Genomic DNA, 16,804 nt, shown 5'->3' with positions numbered 1-16,804 from the left:
AATCAAGACACTGCTAAAGAGCTCAAAGAATACAACAGGCTCAAGTACAATTGCAATTAAACAGTTTGTATTTGTGTTATAACTGTCCTATCAATTCAGTGTTTATTCGGCTAATGGCTAGATGCGGTCACATTTCATGGCATTATCTTAAGTAAAGACTCCTACTAATGCAATAATGTAAATCACAAAATCTTAATGTTTGTAAGGTTCTGCTTATTAAAAAGACCTCAAACGTGGCAGAACCACTTTTTATTTATGCAGTGTACCCGCCTAGAGGAGCCGAGTTAATTAGCGTCTCACTATGCATTTGCAGAACCCTTGGGTAGCTAGAAGCTGCTCCACGTGTATGTTTATAGTTTATGCATTAATTGGTAGTCGCGCATACTATACAGGCAATAAAATAAAGCTTACTTCTAAGTCTGCTCATGTTGCCAGGAGTGCATACAGTTATCAGTAGATTCTGTTTATGTTTACGCCCAAAGGTTGCAGCGCCACTACACATGAATGCCGCAGAACGAGAAAAAAGTGAAATTACACTGATATCGAGTTACACAGCTGAGCGCTCGTGTGGTACCAGGGCAGCCTATAGCACCACCAATTAGATACAGCATTCGCAAGTGGCCAAAAATGTACAACATAAGCCTGAGCTACATTTACAGTGTCCCAGAGGATTAGGGATCCAAACAAAAGTTTATAAGTATAACGACAGTCATTCTGGGCTGAGTATGCCTAGAGCAACTCCATGTGGAAAACGCTAATACAGCTATACGTAGTAGGTTAAATGCCAGTCAACACAGTAATTAGCTACAATAACATGGCGGAGTGTGCGATGTGTGCATTAACGGCTGACCTACAATAACTACAAACAGTAACAAATATCAGAGTAGTTACTTACATAGGATGAAAAACGCTGGGGCCAGGAGCACACAGCAGCCAAGGGATATCCTAGGCATTAAAGATGGTGCCAGGAGAGGCAGCTAATAATTTATGGGATTTAAGAGGATATGAGATACATGGGGGAGTGGGGGAAAGGGGAAAAGCAGGTAAAACTGGGAGGGGCTACAGAAGAGAAATGGGGAGAAGGATAGGGGTCAGTTATCTAGCAGTAAGAGGTGGATAAGGAAAGAGGAGACAGAGCAGTGTAGTAGAAGCAGGGAGTTGTAAGGTGAGGGAAAAGATAAAGGTAATTAGGTGAGAAGTGTGAGGTATTCACAGATCTAAGTATATGGGCAGAGACAAGTGAGTGAAACAGCCAAGGTGAACAATCAGTGGAATGGTGACTGCTAAAGGGAAGTCAAGTGTAGGTAGGTGTAGAATGAATAAGAAGTAGAGTGAAAGTGTTCAGAGGAGGATAGTGGGTGATTACAGAAAAACAAGAGGTATATGAAAGAAAGACAATAGCAAGGTATAGACAGCAGACTATAGAAGAAGTATTTTCTGGATTTTCTGGGAATAGTGGGATAGAAAATATCTTTATGATAGGATAATGTATTTGGAAACCTCATTTGAAATTATTTTGCGTGCAATGAGGTCTGCACAGTATGGAGACAGTTTACAGCGCTTTTCTTTGATTTCTTGTGGGAGATCCCGGAAATGGAGATTGTATACGTGTTCTAGGCGAAGTGTTTTAGCTTTTTGTATGTTGAGAGGATGGCTTGGACCTCTTGGAAGTTAAGAAGTTTAACGTAAGTGGACCTTGGTGAATTGGTGCTTTGTAACTTTTGGAGGGCTCGATGTGCTCTTTCAATAGTGCATTCCGCCGGAGGGTCTCGCATGAAGCAGAGTGCTGAAAATTTGTTTTAAAGTGGGAATCAGTTGACTTTGCTCATACTTTTCTGGTAGACCTCTGACAATAAGGTTGTTTCGCCTGCTCCTTGCTTCCAGGTCTAGAATTTTTAACTGAATATCGGAAAGTGTTTTGTCCTTGTTTTTGAGTTCAGCTTTTAATTGAGCAATTTCTAGTTCATTTGATTTGGATCTCTCTTCAACTAGCTGTAATCTATCAGCAGTTTGGTTGATTGTTGTTCCAAAAGTATTCAGTTTATTAGAAAATCCTTGTATAGCAGCTTGTAACAGAAGAAGGGCGCTTTTCAGCTCGTCCATCTGTATGATGACATCAGCCTTCTGCCTAGCTGGTTCTTTCACTATTTCTTGTTGAGTTTTGGATGTTTTCTGTCTTTTAGGGGGTCACATCTTTTTCTGGGGATGAAATAACTGACAGTTTAGTTTTTGATGTTTGAGTGTCAATCCCTTCTATATCTTTAGGCATTTCCTCACCTCGGCTTTGCCTGAATCTTCCCCTTGTGGTTGCGGTCTGTTGCTGAGGTGCTGAAGCCTTCAGGCCTCTATTTTCCATGCGTATGCTAGTTTTGGTAACAGCTGGGATACTAAAACTGAGTTTAATTCGTAGTTTTAGTGGATTTTAAGATGATTCAAGTAGAAACAGGCTCACAGCAGGTAGTTCTTTTCAGCTGAGAGTTCTTTTTCTAGGATCTGCTGGTTTATTGCAGTAATTCAGCTCATTAGAGTAGGAGATATGTGGAGAGGGTACTGCTCAAATGACCACCATCTTGGAATTTTCCACAAATGGATTTTTGAAGTTGCAGAAAAGTCACGTTTATGCATTTACCATCAATTACAAGACAATTACTTGTACTTAATTACTGATTATAGCATCGATTCCAAAACAAGAAAAGATTGAACAGTTGTATAGAAAAATGCAAAACATAATGGGCATTTTGAGACGAGACATTCATTTCAACAATAAAACATTTTCTATTGCTGTTTTCTTATACATGTATGTGTGTGTGCATATAGATGCTCACATGTACACACACATACACATGTATGTTTTGCATATATCACATACAGTTTACATCAAATCAAAGAAGTGTAATCCATAAAAAACAAATTTATTACAAATAAAAAATGGAAAAATGAATGCTGGCAGGACAAATGTAATTTGGTGCAGGACCAAGATGCTTTGCTGATTTACACAACTTCGAAGTTCTGGCTATTACTGAAGCCTGGTAGTAACATCAACATTCACATATTTCAAAAATCTCACTGTCTTAAGAAATAACAATGAAGGAGGTGGCGTTATATCATTTTTGTACACAAATCTGTTTCAGTCAAACAATAACAGTGAGATCATCACAGTTACCCTGGACTACGCAGTCTATAAAACTAATTGCTTGCTACAGGAATCCCACACTTAATCTGGCGCTGTAAATAATAATGTCTAATCTAACTGATTTTCCAATACATAATAAACATTTTGGATTCACTGATCACTTAGCTGTGTTTATTTCCCAGATACTCGTATGCCCATTTGATAATTCTGACCATACTATTTTTCATCATTGTTCACTGTAACTCTCATCTCTGGATACAAGCTACTTAAATTCTGAATTTAATCTTCTTTCTTGGTTGGAAATTTACAGTTCTGAGCCTTAGAATTACTGGAACCATTCTGAGTCAAAGTGTACCTCCTTGTGGAACAGCTGTAAAATAATTAGAAGCTTCATAGGTTCGTACTAAGCTAATTGCCCTTGCGAGCCATTTTAAGCGTAGCCAATTATCCCTTGTGAGACTCAAACCCTGCACCTTGTGTTTGTAAGGCAAACACCTTAATCCTTGTGTGCTCACTCCTTTTTCATGGAAGAAGCAACTTTAAAAAGAAACACAGCCAGTATAGACTATACAAAAAAATCCCAAACTAGAGCCACCAAAACTAACAAACTCAGTTTGTAGAAAACTGAAAACAGGTCATCCATGGATCCAAGGAAAAGTTTGACCAAACACTTGTTGTGGACCATACTTTATCTGCTAGTCTGGAACATCTTGCCCTCACAGACTCCTTGAGATAACACCTGTCATAGTTTCAATGGTTTACTTTGCCCTCATTGCACTGAAAAAATGTTTGAAGCGTGCTTAAAGGAAATAAAATGCAACAGTAGCAGTGGGCCAAACATACTTGGTATATTATTTGAACATATAGGTTCAATTATGGTTGCCCCATCTTATCATTTTTATCACCCTCTTGCAAAAATACACTTGTTCCAACTTCCTGGAAAAAGGCAAATCAATCCAGTGTACAAAAATAGGAGTCGTTATACTGTGGGCATTTACTGCCCCCCAGTCAGTTTAACTACCTTGCTCTGCAAAATGTTTCAAACTTCCGAACTTGTCTGAGGATAATCCCAGGTATGGTTCCATGTTGTACATCTATCATCAAGGCTTTATGGAAAAAAAGAACATGCTGCATATGCCTACCTAGCCAGTTTTTATGATTATGTTAGCAGGGCTATGGATAACTGACTGTGTGTTACTGTGGTATATTTACATCTCTCCAAAGCATTCCATACTGTTCCACATTTAATTATATAATTAAAGATAAATTCAGTATCAATACCCTTATATTGAGTTGGATTAACTTGTGTCTTTCTATCTGGCAATTTAATGTAAAAACTGGCAGTTATTAATCACATTGGGCTGATGTTCACTTAGAGGTCTTTCAGGGAGCTGTTTTAGGTCTGGTACTTTTCAACATGACACTTTTCCTTTCTGCTTTCACATAAATATTTGGGTTGTCAAGTGCACAGATAATGACAAATTAAGATCAGTTATTGCTAATGACAATGATTATAATATGCTTATTGTCAAGCTTCCTAGTTTAGTAAAATGTTTGAATAGGAACAATATTAACATCAATTTCATGACTTTTGGGCTACTGACAATTACTCACAACAGCTTATTTAGAAACATTTCTGTTGGGAGCACTTCCTTGTTTAAAGATATTGGTGCCTACATCAATGCACAAACTAAATTTTAAAGCCACAGCTTTAGTGGTCAAATCTGAAAAACCCGAAAATTGTGTTGCCGAATTTCAGAAATTGTCAATGTAGGTCTGGTCTTCTGCTTTTACTTAATTGATAAATGATTTTATAAGTAATTTCTGAGTCAACTTTTATGTTTTTCTCCTTTTCTAAGGGTGATTTAATTCTCCTCAAAAACAGTACAAAGAAAATTTACTAGATGCCTACAAGCTGTTCAAGATCCAAACCATTCTGACAGACTGACTCAGCCTTATTTTCCATTCACTACCTCTTTCCAAGAGGTACCTTATGCTTACGATTCAAAGCTTTACACAATGAGGAGTTTAGATAGAATCTTGCTGAGTTTAGAGCTATTCCATCAGATCATTAGAAGATAGTAATCTTTGTTACCATCTTGGTTTTTGCATAACTGTAAAAAGTTTAAAATTGGTTTCTTACATCATTGCTCATTTATGGAATAAACTCAAACTTCATATACATAACTCAAGCTGTATAAATACATTTCCGATGTCACTAGATTCTTGGACTGATCATTTAGTATGCTCTGTAAATGTGGAGTCTTAAACTATGAACAAGGATGGCTTCAACCACTACCCCTACACTCTTCTAAATAAGATGACTAGTCAAAAGACTTCATTGTATACATTCCTTTATATATCACAGCTGATGAAGAAAAGTACTCTGTACAGGGCAACACATCCATCCGTACTGCAGTCTGTTCTGTTTAAAGTAAAATTTACCTGCTGTCATTCAATGAAGTAAAACAGACTACATAAAATACAAACAAAGCAAATGTTAAAACCTCAAAAACACATGCAAGGCCATTTCCCATGTAAGCAAAGTGCAATACAAATTTTGCAGATTGTGTGTGTACTACAAAATGGTTATATTTTTTCTAAGAAAAACAGTTTGCCCCTCATCATCATTTTGTAGTACACAAACACTTTGCCCCTCACCCCCTTTTTTTGTACATTCTACCTCTGATCCAACAACTGTGACCAACTGCAACTCTACTGAACAGCTGTGGTCAATAAAAGTCAACTACAGCCGATTTCAGTAAAAGAAGAATTAAACCGAATAAGCACCTTTGCCTAATTTGCCGAAATGCATGGAACCCAAACACAAAGAAATGCAAACATATTTTGGGACTCTATATCTTGCTTGGCCTCAGGTCCCAAATGTTCTAACCTGAATAAGCCTTGCTGCCTCTCTGCCACTTTCAGCCTCTACAAAACCTAGTGATATTTAGTACTCCATTACCCTTGACTGACTGATGGCAAATGGTGCAAGAAACAGAGATCTTGAGCAGTCACCTGGTCATCATATGATTTTTGGACGATATTTTTCTGCTATGAATTCTTCTGTACCACAGACAGGTTGCTAGGCAAGGGCCATTCAACATTGCTTGTGTACATACTTCCATAGGTTCATAGGTTTATACTAGGCTATCTGCCCTAAGGCATTTATAAGCCTAGCCCAAAGTTTTGTGGCTTACGCCACCCCTTATGTTAAAAAATATTGTGCCCATTAGTTTGTTTTGCCTCTGTCCAGCAGTGACACAGAGATGATTCCCGGGGTAAACCTACGATCTCCCATCCACCGGTCAAGATTTCTCTTGAACAGAGCCAGCGAGGTGCTCTGCCTCACATGGACCGGGATTTTATTCCACAGCATAGGGAGTCTCTGAGTGACAAATCTATCCCTCCAGCATGTCTTATTTATATCCGTGCTAAGGTTTAAGTCGCTTGCTCTAGTGGATCTGGTAGATTTGGATTTTTTGAGGTGGAGCATGTCCATTAATTCCGGGTTGGACATGGCCTTGTACGTCAGGCACAGGTCACCTCTGAGCAGGCGGTATGCGACTGAATAGAGCTGGAGTTTCTTCAGTCTGGCAGCATATGACAGATTTTGGAATCCCTTTATCCTTTTGGTGAGGAACTTTTGGGGTCTCACCAATTGCTGCAGGTGTCGGGTGAGATACATCCCGAATGGGGCATTGTACTTTCGATCATTGGTCTGATAAGTGAAGAGTACAGGGGAACAATGACCTCACTTGATCTGGATGTGAATCCCTTCATGATCAGGTGGGCAATGTAGAAGGTCTTTCTAACCACTTTAGCAATGTGAGTGCCAAAAGAAAGGCCACTGTCAACCTGGGTCCCCAGGTCCCTGATAACCTCTTCTGTGCTTAGTGGATTGCCACCTATATGGTAGCTTGGGGTTACCTTGTTTTTCCCGAAGGGTATGACTATACATTTTTTGGCATTTAACTTCAGGCCATGGCTCTGGCACCAGCTATCAGTTTCCGTGAGACCCCTCTGAAGGATATCTGTGTCCGATGTACTTTCCACTATGGTGCCCAGTTTGCAGTCATCTGCAAACTTTGTCAGCCATAGTCCTCCTATGTTTGCCTGTACTTCTGAGAAGTAGATGCCGAACAACAGGGGGCCAAGGACTGAGCCCTGTGGGACACCACTTGTGACCGGCTTGGAGTCTGACATGGTGAAAGCAACTCTGACCCTGTGGGTTCTGTCCTTTAGCCAGTTTGCAACCCATCTTGTGACATATGGGTTTACATTTAAGCTGGTAAGTTTCTCTATAATACCTGAGTGGGGTATTGTGTCGAAAGCTTTTGCAAGGTCAAGGTAGGCTGTATGGACTGCCTTTCCCTCATCAATGGCTTTGGTGACTGTTTCGAAGAAGTCGACCAAGTTCAAAAGGCATGATCTGCCCTTGACAAAGCCAAACTGGGTCGGGTCCAATGTCTGCAAGTCCCCTATGTCTTTGTTTATGAGTTCCATTATGATCCTCTACATAGCTTTGCAGACCAGGCTTGTTAAGCTTATGGGGCGGTAATTACCAGGGTCCGTAGAGGCACCGCCTTTGTGGAGTGGGACCACAGTTGCCGTACGCCACTCCTTGGGCACGTATCCTGTGGTAAGGTTAAGATTAAACAGCTGCCTTATGTGCAGGTTTAGTTCCTCATTGAGTTCGTGTAGCACACAGCCGGGGACACCATCCGGTCCCACTGATGCTGTGTTTTTAGCTTTAGAGAGAGCAGCTTTTACCTGCGCATTTGAGATGTCTGGGAGGCTACACTCCACTGGGATAGTTATCTCTCCTTTTGGGGGGGAGAGGGGGGTGAAGTTTGCACTGAACCTGTCCGCCAGTATGTTGGCAATGTCTGTGGGTTCAGTGATTTTTGTATCATTTTGCCTGTTCTGGTGCTGTTAAACCTTAAAGAAACTATAATGTTTTAAAAGGTAAAACTCTGTTGTTGTCCAGAAATGCTGGAACATTTCCTATCTCCTTTGGAACAACTACATGCCCTAAACTCACCTTTGGATTCCAACAACAGAAAGCAACACATGAATTTTTTTTTTTTTTTTTTTTTGTAATCCCTAAATAAGAACAGCAAAGCCACTTGGTCCTGCACAAGCAGTCCAGTCATTTTCTATTGCTTCGCTTTTCTATAAACACATTTTTACTGACTCCTTTTAACACTTCGGTTGTGCAATAATTGCAGAAAACCATGCCTTGTACATTGAGCAGCACTAAGTGATAGTTATTTGCAAAGTAGAAAAGGAAAGGGAAACAAAAGCCTTATGCAAGAATAAGATGAAAATCCAACTGCAGTAGCTTAAAATGGCTAGCTTTGTTTTCCTTCCCAAGCACCATCAAAACTTACAAATGTCAATGCCTCACAACAACAGAGTTTTACCTTTTAAAACATTATAGTTTCTTTAAGGTTTAACAGCACCAGAACAGGCAATATGCGTGAGGGTACTACCAGACACACAGAAAGGCCAATATTCCTAGGCTATAACCTCTATAAACTGAATTATAATTCACTTCTACCCAGAGTTGAAAGCACACATGCTCATAAAGGATGCATGTGGCTCAATGCACTATCAAAAACTTCAAGGTTCTTAATGCCTATAATGTCTAAAACTAACTTCTCCAAAGTAGAAATCTGTATACAACATACTCAGAAATAAGAACAATCTTCTTAAAACAAATTTTTTTATGTTTATAGGGGCAACAGCTAAAAATGACGAGTACATTTCTTAAGTACATATAGGCAAACATCTGAAAAATGTGTATTTGTTGTCAATATCATGGGAGTTGAGGAAGACAAAAATATAGGAGATACGAGTACAGAACATGAATTTGTAGCCAGACTCCAGACCTGTTGTTATGGAATTCATATTAAACAACATGGTCAAATCAAATACTGCAATTGATACAGTGTTACATAGCAGAAACAATCACACAGCACAGACCTTACTACGTATGCAATCAACAGGGAATCATAAAACACTGGGGCAGCCAATTCAGACTCTGTAACAAAAGAAGCCAGACTTCCCAAACAAAGCTAAGATGCACTGCCTAAGATCACTACCTTTAACAACTCATGACATTAGAGAGACAGAGACATGCTGGATTTTAACAAAGGCCCTCCCAGAAATTTCTCAAACAGCTCAATACAGGAAGATTAATTTGCCATCCATTAAATTAATCTTTAATCATTGGTGCATAGTGTCAACACCATTCTACCAATATGCACACACGAGTTTTGACCATATTCATTTAACACCAGTATAGGACTAATACAGGACTTAAAGATTTATCCCACTGTTTCTGTATAAATGCCAGCAATGTTTTACTATGGCTACCCCCTTTAGTTTGCATACAGTAATTTATTACATTTCTGGGAGCATGTCACTGATGTCACACCTACAGGTCTCGCTTTTCCTTGGGGGGGGGCTACATCTGTTCATTTTGTGTACCTCTTTGACTTTTTTTTTTTTGTAAATGGACTTCTAAAACACCATATGCAGATTCACATACATCAGATACTACGGTTTGTACTTCATGTTTTAAATTAACAGTAAAGAAGTCTGCTGTTGAATGTTTCATTGTACAATAATGACACGTTAATACCTTCTGATGTCTCTAATATTTTGCTTTTTGACTGTTTGGTTTATTTTTATTATTTATTTTATTGTTTTTGTACAGAAAACTTTGAGACTCTCTTGAAGCTCCGTGTAACATTACAGTTTATACATCCTAAATAGGCAGAATGAAAAGTTAACAGCTTGTATTTACATGCATATTTTCTGACCTTAAAAGTAAATTGGGCACACAGTGTTTTTAATTTCCATAGCACAAGCATCAGGAAAAGGCATCTGCATTTCTGTTGGAAAACTTCTGTTGTGTAGTGTAGTATGCATACCATTAAGTAAGGTGTGTGTGTGTGGGGGGGGGGGGGGGGGTAGCAAGCCTCTCTACCTTCCTTTTCAAAAACTGGGCAGAAGCAGTGGTTAAAGGGACTAATGGAATAAACATTATAAACTGCAATTTTTTTTTTTTTTTTGAGGCCTACAGTTCCACCTATGCGGTCTTGCAACTGGGGACAGAGTTAGCCCAATAATTAGTTACTGTGTACTGAAACCACTTCCCTGACTAAAGAGCAGCTTGATATACTGTGAAATTGTTCTTGACAATACAACCTCTCTGTGGTACTTCTTGTTTTATTATTTAAAAAAAAATGGATTATGTGGAGCCTACACATACTTCCAGAACCTCCTCCTGATGTTTGCGACAACGTTGCCTCTGCTATATAGTCCTTTAACTTCAATGTTTCACAGTAAAAATCACAGTAAAGGTTTACATGAATGTTTTGAAATTTGTTTCTGGGACAACAAATAAAATGAGCAGCAAAGGACTCCTAGCAACAACCTAGGGGTAGATCAAAATGTACATCTTGAAGCTGCTTACACTGCTCAGTATTGATAAATTTCTGTTACAAATTAGCTAGGCATGAAGTGTTAAACTGATGTACAACAGCCCAATTATGAATGTTAATTTGCCAAATAGCTTATAATTAGTCTAATTGCACAATGGAATTGCTTTACTATTTATGTTACAGGTTTGGTTTAATAGTTTCTACATCACAGTCATCCTTTTGTAGTTTAAGACCTTTCATAACCTCAATAAAATACAGTAAAGTGTGATTAGCAATAGAACAACTGTAAAATCAGGAGTTACTTCTCTGGCATAAACAAAAAACAGGACTTAAAATTACTGATAACTGGCTACAAAGCAATAGAGGTATGACGGCTACAAGAAGTACAACATAATCTAACATTTATAGTCTGAGAAAGTAGTCCCACAATTTGGGAATCATAAATTAATGTAAGGCATACAGTATAGCTTAACTAATGGGTAAATGGGAATATATCCTGGGGTAAAGGAATAGGAAGGCTTTATCTTGTCACAGAGTACACAGAAAGAAGGGTATACAAAATGCCAAGAAGTGAGATTTCTGAAAAATTCCCATTTGCATTAAACAGAGGTCTGCCACCTTGTACAGATTCACTATTAGCCATGCCAGATTACAAAGCAATGGTAGACAGTATGACCTATAAACCTGCCTTATTCCATTCTGTGAGCTATGAGCCTGCATTATTCCATCCTAAGAGACATTTGTTTTTGGCTTCCATGTACAGTTCTGTACTACTAAGTTAGATACAGCATATATTGCATTCATTGAGGTTAAATTTTACTTTGGCCAATATGTTGCTCAGTAGTAAGTGTGCCAATTCTGTATTTGTTAACTGGCTAAGCAGTTATAAACATTTACTTAGACATGTAACAATAAAACTCTGTTGTCCCTTGCACTTACTGTATGTATTTACTGTTGTATTATGTCATATTATTTACTTATTTAGTCACATTTGATTACCGGGATAGTCCATCTGAGTAGGAACCCATTTTCAGCAGTGGCATGGGGATAAATCTCCAAAGTATTATAAAACATTCTAAGAACAATACATTTTACAGCCTTTAGAAATAATACAAAAAAACAATTTCAGTTTAAATAAATACACCAAATTAAACATAATATGAAACCAAGTTACATGGCAAATGATATAATAGTTAGAAAACATTTAGCCAGTTTATAGAAAAATTAAAGGTATGTTGGTATAATACAAACAGGAATTGCAATACAAATTGGGGAAAAAAGTAGACATATGGTATATTTATAGAGAAAGCCAGGGGACAGAAATTGATAGATGTAATGGAGTAAGTGAAGAAAGGACAGTAGGGAGATATAAGGTATGAATGGGAAGATTTTGGCTTTGGATGCCCCAAACAGTGACTGAAATGAGTGCATATGAATTAGTTCATTATTCTTGGAGTTGTAAATGTTGTAGGAATTTAAAGTCATACTTTACAATGAGTCTACACCTGCAAATCCGACATTTATTCTAAGCAAATCAAAAATGGAGAAACTGGCTTTTTTTAGTCCAAATGGGTGCCCTGTGTTTATTGTTGGAAGTGACCGTTTGAGCAAAGGTTTTTAGTATTTCTTTTTTTATTTTTATTTATAAGGCACTCATAAGAGCACTGTAGTAAATATTTTGGTTAAACAGTGAAAAACAGTGCAATTATGAGCATGCAAGACATTTTAGTAAACACAGTCCTTTGACCTTCTCAAATGATGCATTGCTAATTCTAACCACATTATGAATGTGACAGTAGTCAGGTCTCAACCTGAAACCAAATTGTATTACTCTTACATCAGATGATGCTGGGTGCCATCATACCGATAGAAAAAGAACAGCTACCATCCTTGGGACATGTGATGTGGAATCAAACAATGGTCAGGTACCAGATATCAGACATGAGGGAAAGAAATGAGCAAGTGGAAGCTTACTTTCATTTTCAAAAAGGGGAAGGGAGAGGACACTGAAACCAAGACCTACAATTTACAGCTAGTACAGAACTTTGTGGCCAGGCTACTTACAGGTGCTTCATGTTACTAGTACATTATACCTGTATTGGAGAGTCTGCATTGACTTCTATTTCATTATCACAGGATCTCAAAATCCTGGTGTGGTTTATTTGTCACTACAAGACCTCAGTACTTCTTACCTTGAGGGGCATATTATGTTGCACTGCTCTCTCCAAGTGATAATATTCACTTACCAGGGGCTACTAGTAGTTCCACAGATGCTGCTGAAGTCACCTTATCATAATCTTTTTGCCCAAAGAACACCAGCCATGTGGAACTTACTACTATAGCAGTTGTGGTACTGTTCAACACTGGCCTCTTTCTGTACAGCATAGATGGCACAGGGGTTCTGTTAATGCCTTGTCTCAGGAATTCTGTTAATGTCTTGGCATTCTTTTGCCTTAATCTTTCTGGTACCATTACTGTCTTGTACTATATTTTAACCACTACGATGCATATATACAATGTGCAAGATTTTCTATTGTGTATTGTATTTAGTACCTGCCATTTCTGTATTTTGTTAGAAGTGCTTTGTTGTAAAATGGCACAACAATGTTGACTTTTTTTTATTATTAATTTTGTTTCCAGCTCTTTCTTGCAAGACATTATACTTTCTGTGGAGATGAGCAGCTCTGCCCATGAAAATGTAGTTTTTGTTTTTTAGCTCTTTCCAAAGGGGTGAAACCTACAAATAGATTAAGACGGGCATTAGTTTTAAGTGGAATGTATATCCGTTGGCAGGATTTAAATAAATCAAAAGGGTAACAAAACATTTAACAAAATCATTAAGTCTATACTTGGGGGGGGGGTATATGCTCACATAATTAAGCTTGTCACTTCAGATGCATTTGAATTTTAAAGTAGAAGTAGTAGTGCCAAAGTATAGGACTTTTCATCTAATCAGCTGAAATTACTCACCTTACTAGGTTAGGTTTATGAAAATTGCTGTGCTAGTTTTTGTTGGTTTGTCAAATATAACAATATATCAAATCAAGATATAACTGTCTGTGGTTGATGGTCCCCCACAGCTAGGCGGTACCAAGCGACTACATGGTTTGCTGGTGCCTAAAACTGGATATGGCTTTTCATACATATGATTTAAATCAACCAGCATACAAAAAGCCCCCAGGTTTGTGACCCTAATAACAATATTGATAAAGTGTTTTGCAAATCCTGTGAGTCTTTAGTTATGATTCTTGTCTTACCATCATTGTCATCTACTTTTGTACAAAAACTTGCTTAAACATGCAAAGCAAATAACATATACTGAGTATGTGTAAAATAACCGGGGGAAATGTCTGAATGCAGCATGAAAGTGGCAACAGCCTTCTTTACCCAAAGATGAACAAAAATAGAAATAAGACCAAGCATTTAAGTGACTGTTATTTACTAGCATTCTTACTCATATGCACAATTAATATTTTCTGAGTCTAGAATAACGCCGGGACTAACAGAACATCCAGCCAGACTATGGCTCTGTATAACACAATATCCCACCCGTTTTTTTTCCTACTGGTTAATTTCTTCAACTTCATAAATGCAGTTTATTCAGCAGAACATAAAAATTTCCATGCATCCAAAGCGAGCACTCTCGACTTAAATGAGAGAGCAATTCAGGTAAATCCCAGCCTTCCACATTTGTAAGAAACAAACCGGTCCTCCAAAAAGGAAGCAAAGCTATTACTATTCTTTCTACATAGCTAAATTCTAACTCAAAATGCGTATGTTGTACGTAAATAAAGGAATAAAATACTGTTAGTGAAGTGCTGCAATTATTTAACCTCTCTGATTTAAAATTATTTTCCCTTTAATAATAAAATTAATTAATTCCTTCCTTCCTCCCTCCCTCCACCATGATGAAAGGATGATCCACCCTTTTTCCAGACGTTCTCGGTTTGTGCTAATGCAATTCCTGTGACAAGCTTTGGGAAACAAATGCAGTACTAATGACAGTGCTCAGAATTTAATGCCTTTGGCTTACCCTGTTTAGTTAACGTCGATATGACTTCCAACTGTTTTTCCTCTTCTGATCCAGCCATGACTCTTATCACTCAAAAGAAAGAGGGGACACTGTTATGGGTGGGCTGCAAAAACAGGAAGTGAGACTACCTGTGTAGTGCACCTGCGTACATACAGGAGTTTATGATTCGGAATTTCTGCAGTTGAAAGTTGCCCTCATCTCCTCTCATTCACAGGCTGACAGCGGTATCGTCTGTTTACACATCCATAACCGAAAAAATCAGTTCTCTTTTTAGTCAGAGTAACTGTGGTTTTGTATGTTTTTGTCTTACTTCCGGTTTATAGCTGAGTTATAAATGTTGCTCCTGTGATTAAATTTGGAAAATTCAAGACTATCGAATAGCTGGCGGGAATATTTTTTAAATTCCACGCGAGTTGAAACTTGCCATTCTGAGAGATTTCTTACAGTTTAGGTGTACTTTCTTTTTTTAGGATTTTAAGATTGGTGGAAGGACTGATTACTTGTGTATGATTCATGTCTGACCAGATGACTTTGCTACACATGGACTTGTGGATTAGTTTTGCTGCCTTTAAAATAATCGCCAGAATACAGTATATGGAAAGTCACTGTCAAAAACACAACTGCGGTTTTAGACTTGTACCTAGGATACTTAACGGGGTGTGCTTATGATTGCACGATGTGTAATGTAGCATTTCCAGAGAGGGTGGAACATATTTGATCACGGTCGGAATAGCTGTTGTATAAAAATGGCCAGCACAAGTAGATACACTAATCACCTTAAATGTTATACATGGATTTAGAAGAGTGTTTATGGCTATGCACTGTATTGTGAACGTCAAGTGATAGATTTGTTAGCTACACAGTGCACCCAAGTGGGAGACTATAAGCACTGAGTCACTGTGCATTGCTTTACTGTCCCTGCGGTATACTGGTATTGGTAGGGAAGCTAATGGCCAATGTACCCCTGCAGGAAAAAAAAAATACCCTTGATTTGTGCTTCATTGACCACCCCCATAGCTCTCATCAGAATTGGAGACAAATCCAGAAATAGTCAGGGACACTTTTTAAAATGTTAACAATATTAACTTGAGATAGTGACAAAATAAGACAGTGTGAATTTATATAATGTTCTGAAATAAAAGAAGCCTACACCTTAAATTATTGTCATTATTTACTTTAAGTGTAATTCACCACCTTTTCTCCAAGGCCACTAGTTTTACAATGGGTTAAGAGGGAGAGACCTAGAACTTGAGCAGTAATCAGTTGAGATACATGCCCTGCAGTAAAAGATATCCATGATTACTAACCCATGGAACTGACTTTTCTTTCTTTTTTTTGGGGGGGGGGGGGGTTGCATTGAAACTTAGATAACTTTGCACTAATAAGCTGAACATAGAATGTCTTACAGTAAAAATAATTATTTTAGTTCTTGACTTTTACAATAATGGTGAGGATTGAGGAACATGTAGGAAAATGTGCTGTTTCACAGGTCATTAAAGATTTAAGTTGTGTTTATTTTTCTGGGACGTGTGTTTCTGCTGGTTTACATTTCTAGGTATGCCACTCATCTAAAAAAACTATCAGAATTACAAAAAACATTTTCTGTTTTCATTCAATGATAAGTTTACATATTTTTTGATATGTGAGATGGGAAGGAGCTTATTGGGTGTAGGAATTTTTTTTAATCTAGTTTTACTAAGTTAGAAGAGCACTGAGTGTCTTCTTTACTGGGGGAGTTCTGGGCACTACTCACTCAATAAAGCTGGGCATTTACAGTGTTACTTACAGTTTGAAGTTTTCAACTTTGTGGGGGTTGGATGGTGACTGGAGATGTAATATATGAAGCGCCAGGTCTGTAGGGTTTATTCTTTGTTGATGGGAAGTTAAACTAACAGTCTTGAATGTGATATTAGGCTTGTAAGAGTGTCAAATGATGGCTTCTGATTGGATGCTCTCGGTGGACATCATGGAGAAGCTGATACAGTACAAATTGGGCAGTGGTCCCATATGTTATGGAGTTTATTCTTGTAGTGATTGTTTGCCAAAGATATCTCTTAACTGTTTCTCCACAGTGGCCGTTATGGAGCAGGATAAGTGGTGACCTTCTGTAGAACATTTTTCTATTTTAATGTGTTTTTGCCCTGGCAGAAGTCTGTTGGTTTTCTTGTGGAGGAGGGGTTAGGA

The 16,804-nt window shown here is 38.1% G+C and overlaps 1 protein-coding gene across 1 annotated transcript in view; it reads right to left on the bottom strand.

The window, feature by feature from the left end:
* Positions 1-14,957, bottom strand: part of LOC122797181 (shootin-1-like) — a 1,945,876-nt gene extending 1,930,919 nt beyond the window's left edge. The window contains exon 1 of the mRNA XM_044066002.1: positions 14,621-14,957. Coding sequence (XP_043921937.1) covers positions 14,621-14,678 — 58 coding nt within the window. The 5' untranslated portion in view covers positions 14,679-14,957. The remainder of the gene's footprint in view (positions 1-14,620) is intronic.
* Between the last annotated feature and the right edge of the window lie 1,847 nt (positions 14,958-16,804).

Source organism: Protopterus annectens, chromosome 3.part0, assembly GCF_019279795.1.
Source record: "Protopterus annectens isolate FY-2018-M chromosome 3.part0, PAN1.0, whole genome shotgun sequence".
Taxonomy (NCBI): Eukaryota; Metazoa; Chordata; order Ceratodontiformes; family Protopteridae; genus Protopterus; species Protopterus annectens.
Note: the sequence above shows the minus strand (reverse complement) of the source record. Positions and strands in the feature narration are given on the sequence as shown.